Raw genomic sequence first — 8,921 nt, 5'->3', positions numbered from 1 at the left:
CTCATGGTAGGTTACCTCTCCAAGGTGCAGGTCACATGATACTTGGACAGTTCTATGACTAGGAGTAGCAAAGAGGTGGAGGTTTAACCATTGCTCCACGAATGAGAGTTTCTCTTAATTGAGGTGGGAATATGAAAAAGTGACATAAAGACAAATGGACATAAAGACAAAAGGATGGGGTGCAGGGACCCGGCTGGGCTACAGTGGGACCGCAGGCAGGGAGACCATGGGCCCCGGGGCCACCACCCAGGTTGTGACAAAGGATGCAGATGAGTGGAAAGAATTTGAGCAAAAAGAGGTTGATCACAGCAGCCTAAGAGTTAAAGCAATGCAAATAAGTGAAAAGGAAGAAGATGAAAATGAAAAAAGAGAAGATCCAGGTGATAATTGGGAAGAAGGTAGAGGTGGTGGTGGTGATGTAGAAAAATCTTCAGGTACCTGGAATAAAACAGCTCCCGTACAAGCATCTCCTGCTCCAGTAGTTATTACAGAAACCCCAGAACTGACAATGACTAGAGGAGTGTATAGGCCTCTTGGAGTCAGGTTGACCACAACAAGGAAAGCACCACAAGGACCACTAGAAATCTACAGTGATACACAGTTCCCATCCCCGCAGTCCACTGCCAAGCATGTAAAAAGCCAGAACAGGTATTTAAAATGAATGCTACCTGGAGTTAAATGATCACATATGGCACATCCACATCTTATTTAGGGACATGAATTTTTTACAAAGTAAATAAAATGGGAAGAAATGTAAATGACATCAAATGGAAATTTTTCAGGGTGGCTTTTAAATTAAATCTCAGCCTTTTTGCCTCTTTGAGAGCACAGCTGGCTTGAATTTAAACCTCCACTTTGACTTGTTCTTCTGCTCTGTCCTACAGTGATTCACCACACTCATCTTTATCTGATCCACTCCCATAAAGTAGAAGTGTGGAGAGGTCTTTGAATAATGAGTAGAACTTTACGTGAATGAGGAAATTGTTGCCCTTACTTTATGCATAAAGAAAGAGATATGTATTGTCTATTATTTGCTAAGAGTAAAAGTGAGTCTTAGAAGGAATCACCATGTCATTATACAGCTTTTTAACTTTCCAGTTGTCTTGAAGTCGGTTCCAAAATAGGTTTTCAGTTAATAGTATTCAGCAGATTTGCTACCACAGAAAATAGGACTGTAGAGCTTCAGTACAGTATTCTATATTTTCTGCTCAGCCGAAGCCTTAAAAATGGTTTTGATAAGGATTTATAAACCAGTTTCCCCCACCTGTCACTTCCTCAAGATTTTTCTAAGGGGTGGCTTTTTTTTTAAATTCAAGGAAGGATATTTTCAAAACAACCTAGTGAAGAAGAAATATTTACTGATCACATTTCTTTTCCCTTAGGGATAAAGAAATGGAGAAGAGCTTTGAAGTAGTAAGACACAAAACTAGAGGTAGGGATGAGGTTTCAAAAAACCAGGCCCTTAAGCTTCAGCTAGACAACCAGCATGCTGTGCTTGAGAATCAGAAAAGCAGCCACACACAGTACAATTAAGGAATGGTGTTTGCTAACCCTTCTAAGGTAACTAGACCACAGCTAACCACCACGGACAGCCATCCATCATCTATCTGATCTCTGCTGGATCTACAACTGATGCAGACAGCTCGGTATACGGGATCAGCCCTATTGCACTATGGAAGTTTAAAGTGTCACAACTGCTCTTTACATGTATTGGATTTAGGGGGATTTTCATTATTATATAAATGTGTGAACTAGATTCAGCAGCGTTCTTTCATAATTACTCTGCAAATACAAAAAAAAAACAAAAACTGAAGCCAGTGGTCATTTCAAAATCTTTTTATGTTCAGATACTGAGCCTTCGTAAGGGTTGACTACCTCAGATTTGCTGCACTCATCGTGGAATTCATGTGGACTTCATGTGGATCACAATGTCTGGATAAGAAGGTTACAGCTTTTAAGTGCTGATGAGAAACTTGAAACCAGCTCTACTGGATTCCTATCAGAAATCCTGCAGAAAGTCAGCCATCTGGGTTCTGATCTGCTGTAAAAGATGAAGATTTAAGTGACCTTAATTAACCTGTCCTGTGCCCCATCCATAAGGAATACTCTGTAGTGCGCTGTGGCTATGTTAGACTTCCTGGAACATGCTGCTCTCAAAAGAACTGATGTGTTCAGATAATCTGTGTAGGGCTGTGATTTATAATTTAAACTTTGAGTTGTATTCTGAGGTAAACACAAATTAAATTCAACCAAACTCGGGTTACCAAGTGGGAAAGGGTGGGGGGGAGTAATCTTATTTCTTTTAGTAATTTTTTATTCCAGTAGTGCTCTTTCTGTGTTCCATATTAAGGATTTTTTTGTTCTTGTTTTTGTTTTTTGCTTTGACTTGGAATAGTTCTTTGACAGAGCATATTGCTTGGCTAAGTAACCTGAAACATGCATTAGAATTGTGAAATGTCTCATGAATATGTCAATCCCTAGAGTAGAAACAAATGGGCTTTGATGTAAAGGGCAGTAGATGCAGGGGGCTCTACTTCAGGTGATGCTAAAGCCTCCTCTAATCAGGTCTAAGTTGTATAGTAAACTGTGGTGGAAAGAGTATGGTTTCTGCTTGGGCCAAGGGAGTCACGGACGTGTCCTTATAAATTCAAAGCAGTGAGAGCAGAACCTCAACCTAAAACCCACTGAAGTTTCATGGATCTTGCATGATCTCTGACAAGAATTCCAGATGCACTTGTGCCCAAACGTTTAAGGCATTAGACATTCTGTAGATGCAGTGATTGTCCCAGCCTAGCTCTGTTATCAACCTTCTGGTGTGTCTTTTTACGTTGTTCATTTGGAGAGTCAGGGCAAAAGACAGGAGATGTAGCCCTTCTGTTTTTAATAATTACAGCTTAAACTATACAGTAATTCTTAGTCCTGAAGAAGGACATCAGGACGCTACCCAGGATTACTGAAAAGTCTTTCCCTCTAATGAGATAGTCTGGTAATTTCCTAGTTTTGCATCTTCGGTTTAATAGAAATATTTCAAAGTGGCGTGTGACCACTTGATGCAGAGTCTGGGTTTCTCTATAATAAAATCCCTTTGCCAGATGTAGGAGTTGCAGACTTGTTACTGGCAAGAGTGAAGCAAATGGGTGAGTAAAACTATCCTGACGCAGGAGCATTTTCCTCTAGGAGTTCAGTCTTGATAAAAGTGTCGATGCAGGAATCGCACTCCTAGGAGGGTTACAGAGTCATCTGACAGGACCTGCGAACCATAACTGGGCAATAACGTTGGCATTATTTGAAGTGGCAGGCAGGATGCCTACGTTCTGATGTACTTGGGTACTTGCTGAGCCAGCCAAGGAGAGGTTGGATGATTGAGAAACAAAGGATCCTTGGTTAATCTGAAGAGTTCATTTGGGAGCCAAAAAATCTTTTAACAAATAATCTCTTGGACCTTGAGCCACATATTTCCCCTGAAAAGTATGCATTTTTTTCCAGCAAAATTTTGTTGGGGGTTACGTTATATTAAGGAATGAACTGAGATGAATATGTGGAAATGTTACTTAATGGAACAGAAATCTGAAGACTTGCAGGAGATTTAAAAATTCCAACCCTTGATATAACTTTTTAAAAGATTGTGAAATTATCAAAATGCACATGAATCAAGTTTTAATATGCTGTATGATGGGTGGATGAGGCTGTCCATTGTAGCATTTCTTTCTTTGAATTCTCAGGCATGGTTTGGCAGTGCAAAAACTCTGTAACATTAACAAATTCAATAAAAAGTAAATATATGGAAAAAAAGACAAAAGATTACTTCAGGACAGACGTGAATTTTAAGATTATAAAATAGCAAAAGAATTCATAAAAAGTTGAGCAAGGGCTAAGACATCCCATCTGAGACAGTTGACTTTGTAACTAAGTTACTGGGAGTTGCATAAGAAAACATCAAAAGGGATTTCAAAGCACAATAAAATTTATTTCTTTAAAAACACATAACAATATTTCTCCTGACATCTGCCATGCTCAGAGTCACACTACATCCAAAATTATTTAATCCTCCAAAAATACATAAAAGAATGGTTGAATCTCTAAGAAGATGATAATGACCAATGATGTCTACAGTGCACACCTGTGTACGCCAAGCCACAGGATTTCAGACAGGACTGTACAGTGTTTTCAAAGCCATAGTTACTGAGCTAAAATTTTGTGATGATCCAGAGATCCTCACGTTTCATGGCACTGTCCTGGATGGCTTCTCCCAAGAGACATTCATACCCATGTGTTTTGGCCATACCAATATGATGAACCTCACATTCTTTCAGTGAGTATATCACAGCTTCATCGCAATAAACACCCTTAGGGTATACTTAGGAAAACAAAAAAAGGAAGATGATGATCACTAATATTTTAGGAGGGTTACATTTTTACTATTGTTTCCCATTAACTTTGGGTCCCTAATGTCATGTGGATGACTTCTTTGTGTAATTAAAATCTTTTTAAAACATGAAGTTGAAAATGAACATATGGTAAGTTTATTTAACATCTAACTGAAAAAAAAGGGACATCTGGGGACTTCCCTGGTGGTGCAGTGGTTAAGAATCCTCCTGCCAATGCACGGGACATGGGTTCGATCCCCAATGCACGGGACAAGGGTTCGATCCCTGGTCCGGGAAGATCCCACATGCCATGGAGCAACTAAGCCCATGTGCCACAATTACTGAGCCTGCACTCTAGAGTCCACAAGCCAACATTACTGAGCCCACGTGCTGCAACTACTGAAGCCTGTGCGTCTACAGCACGTGCTGCACAACAAGAGAAGTCCTGCAATGAGAAACTCACACCCCACAACAAAGAGTAGCCCCTGCTTGCTTCTACTAGAGAAAGGTTGCACACAGCAATGAAGACCCAATGCAGCCAAAAATAAATTTTTTTTTAAATAAATAAATAAAGGGGAACATCCTGCCTGTATCCAAGTAAGGTATATATACAAAGAAAATAGACATCAGACTCAATGAAAATGTAGGAGAAATACAAAGGTGTAATTAAAAGAGACACTTTACCATACTACCCAAGGAAATTTACAGATTCAGTGCAATCCCTATCAAATTACCAATGGCATTTTTCACGGAACTGGAACAAAAGATTTTTTAATTTGTACAAAAACACAAGAGAACACCAAATAGTCAAAACAAATCTTGAGAAAGAAGAATGGAGCTGGAAGAATCACACGCCCTGACTTCAAACTATACTACAAAGCTACAGTAATCAAAACAGTATGGTACTGGTACAAAAACAGAAATATAGATCAGTGGAACAGGGTAGAAAGCCCAGAAATAAACCCACAAACCTATGGTCAATTAATCTATAACAAAGAAGGCAAGAATATAAAATGGAGAAAAAACAGTCTCTTCAATAAGTGGTGCTGGGAAAATTGGACAACTATGTGTAAAAGAATGAAATTAGAACACTTTCTAACACCATATACAAAAATAAACTCAAGATGGATTAAAGACCTAAATGTAAGACCGGCTACTATAAACCTTTTAGAGAAAAATATAAGCAGAACACTCTTTGACATAAATAGCAGCAATTTTTTTTGGATCCATCTCCTAGAGCAATGGAAATAAAAACAAACAAACAAACTACCTAACAAAAATAAATGGGACCTAATTAAACTTGAAAGCTTTTGCTCAGCAAAAGAAACAATAAACAAAGTGAAAAGGTAACCTATGGACTGGGAGAAAATATTTGCAAACTATGCTACTGACAAGGGATTAATTTCCAAAATATACGAAGAGCTCATAAGCTTACTTAAAAAAAAAAACCCAATCAAAAAATAGGCAGAAGACCTGAATAGACATTTATCCAAAGAAGACATACAGGTGGCCAACAGGCACATGAAAAGATGCTCAATATCATGAATTATTAGAGAAATGCAAATCAAAACTGCAATGAGGTATCACCTCACACTAGTCAGAATGCCCATCATTAAAAAGTCTACATATGATGATGCTGGGGAGGGTATGGAGAAAAAGAAACCCTCCTACACTGTTGGTGGGACTGTAAATTGGTAAAGCCACTATGGAGAACAGTATGGAAGTTCCTTAAAAAACTAATAGAAGTATCATATGATCTTGCAATCCTACACCTGGTTATATATCTGGAGAAAACTCTAATTCGAAAAGATACATGCACCTCAATGTTCACAGCAGCACTATTTACAATAGCCAAGACATGGAAGCAACCTAAGTGTCCATCAACAGATGAATGGATAAAGAGGATGTGTTATATATGCACAGTGGAATATTACTCAGCCATAAAAAAGAATGAAATAATGCCATTTGCAGCAACATGGAGGGACCTAGAGATTATCATATTAAGTGAAGTCAGACAGAGAAAGACAAATATCATATAATATCACTTATATGTGGAATCTTAAAAAAATTATGTAAATGAACTTCTTTACAAAATAGAAATAGACTTACCAAAATAAAAAACAAATTTTGGTTACCAGAGTAGATAGTGGCAGGGGGAATAAATTAGAAGTTTGGGATTAACATATACACATTACTATGTGTAAAATAGATAAACAACAAAGACCTACTGTATAACACATGGAACTATATTCAGTGTCTTGTAATAGCCTATAATGGCAAAGAATCTGAAGAAGAATATATATATATATACATATATTATTATTGTGTACATATATACATATATGTATATATATATAACTGAATCACTTTACTGTACACCTGAAGCTAAGTTAATACTATAAATTAACTATCCTTCAATTTTAAAAAATGGTTAAAAAAAGACACCTTAAGTGAAAAGTACTTTATTTCATTTGTTTAGGTTGTAATAGTCTTAATGACATTTCTGAAAATGGCTTAGTACATACACACTCATTTTCATAAACTGAAGCAATCCTACTAGAAAAAAAGGAATTCTTAGTGGAGAAATGAAGAAAAGTTCTATAACTAGGCTAAACATCAAGGGTGCTAAGAAGCTGGAAATCTGATCTACTGAATCCTACCACTAATTTTCTGTCCCCTCTGAGTTCCCATTTTCTTCCCAATTCTGTGAATGGACCTAGACATACTAACACTTCCTACATTTTGAAAGATTAAGGGGACTCAAGAAAATAGCTTCATTTATTCACTCAAAAATTGTTTTGTAGTAGTTTGTGTTTTGGTTTTGGTGCCTTTCTTTAGGCCTGCTAAAATGTCATGCACCAAGTGGCATTCAGTATTTGCCAAATGACATAAAAGATGAGTTTGAACATAAAATGGAGAGGAAGAAACCTCTATTTAATGATCAAAGAAAGAAATAAGTACAGCAGCAAAAATATCTTTACTTGTAAATACTGATCCATATTATTAATAATTACTATTAACCTATAATAAGAACCCAGGTAATATAATTTAGTATCAAGAATAAGACAATTATATAAATAACTATAAAATATGACAGAATACAGGAAGTGAGCATGTATTACAAGGTTTAATGAGAAATGAGATATGGGACTCACTGACCAAAATGTTCTATTCTTTAACTTTTATCACTATCCTTTTTCTTCAGTCTCATCCGTGTCTCCAAGCATTGTTTCTTCCACTCCCTCCCTGTTTTTCTCTACCCTCTCTCCTTTCTTCAGTTCTAATCCATTTTAGAGCCCCTGGGTTATCAATCCCTTTTTTGCTAATATCTCAATTTCTCCTATTCAATTATTCATGTTACATCCATTTGGCTATCCTTACTGGCCTTCCCTCAGTTCTTCAAAAGTGCCATGCTCATTCCCACTTCCTGGCCTTTGCATATGTTGTTTGCTCTGCCTAGAACACTCTTTCATGTCCCCAAATTCTTTTAATCCCCTCCCACTTTGCCTAGCTAGTTCTTCATTCTCCAGATATCTTTCTGCACCTCATCTCAGGGAAATCATACTTGACTCTCAGTTTAAGTTACACCCTTTTAAACATGCTGTACAGACCCTTGTAAAACCCTTGACACCTGAAATTAGTTATCAAGTCTTCTTTTATGTTAGATTATAACCTCCACTAGGGTAGGTTCCAATTCTGTCCCAATCATTGCTAAATCCCCAGTGCTGTTTTCTCATTTGATACACCTAAGACATTTGATAAATATTTGTTCCATGAATGAATAAACAAAAGGAGAAAGAAACCCTATACATTCAGTTGGAATGATCACTCAAGGATTTATGGTGGAGGAAGCCTTGTGAGATAGGCTTTGAAAATGGACACAATAGTGAGAGGCTGTGGAAATAGTTGGTGCTGAGGTTTGGAGACAAGAGAGCTGGAGGGTGCTTGGGGAAGAGTAGACAGTTCAGTTTGGCTGTAGAGTATGGACCATATAGGAGAGTAGGAAAAGATTACATTGGAAAGGAAGGTCAACATAATATGGTGGAGGAAGGCCTGTCTTGAAAATAAATACTTAATTTTGTATTTGCTGATGAGACAATGAAGGAATTGGCTACATAGGCTAAATGAAAAGGGAAAGAGAATGCATGGAGGAAACTTGTTCAAGAACTAAGTGATAGTCCAGCTGACTGCAAAACATAAATGAAAAAGAAAAAGCAGTAATCAGAAGAATTATACGGGGCTTCCCTGGTGTCACAGTGGATAAGAATCCGCCTGCCAATGCACGGGACACGGGTTCGAGCCCTGGTCTGGGAAGGTCGCACATGCCACAGAGCAACTAAGCCCGTGCACCACAACTACTGAGCCTGCGCTCTAGAGCTCATGGGCCACAACTACTGAAGCCCGTGTGCCTAGAGCCTGTGCTCCGCAACAAGAGAAGCCACCGCAATGAGAAGCCCATGCATTACAAAGAAGAATGGCCCCCGCTCACCGCAACTAGAGAAAGCCTGTGCGCAGCAACAGAGACCCAACGCAGCCAAAAATAAATAAATAAAA

General features: G+C 38.0%; 1 protein-coding gene across 1 annotated transcript; it reads left to right on the top strand.

The window, feature by feature from the left end:
- Positions 1-241: 241 nt before the first annotated feature.
- Positions 242-1,533, top strand: LOC307068001 (protein CDV3 homolog; the record flags this gene model as incomplete). Its single annotated transcript, XM_079725616.1, has 2 exons — positions 242-648; positions 1,383-1,533. The coding sequence occupies exons 1-2, from the start codon at positions 329-331 to the stop codon at positions 1,531-1,533; spliced, it is 471 nt and encodes a 156-aa protein (XP_079581742.1). The 5' UTR covers positions 242-328.
- Positions 1,534-8,921: the final 7,388 nt, after the last annotated feature.

This window comes from Hyperoodon ampullatus (genome assembly GCF_949752795.1).
Source record: "Hyperoodon ampullatus genome assembly, chromosome: 2".
Lineage (NCBI taxonomy): Eukaryota > Metazoa > Chordata > Mammalia > Artiodactyla > Ziphiidae > Hyperoodon > Hyperoodon ampullatus.
The sequence above is the reverse complement of the archived record's forward strand: the minus strand, read 5'-3'. Positions and strand labels throughout refer to the sequence as shown.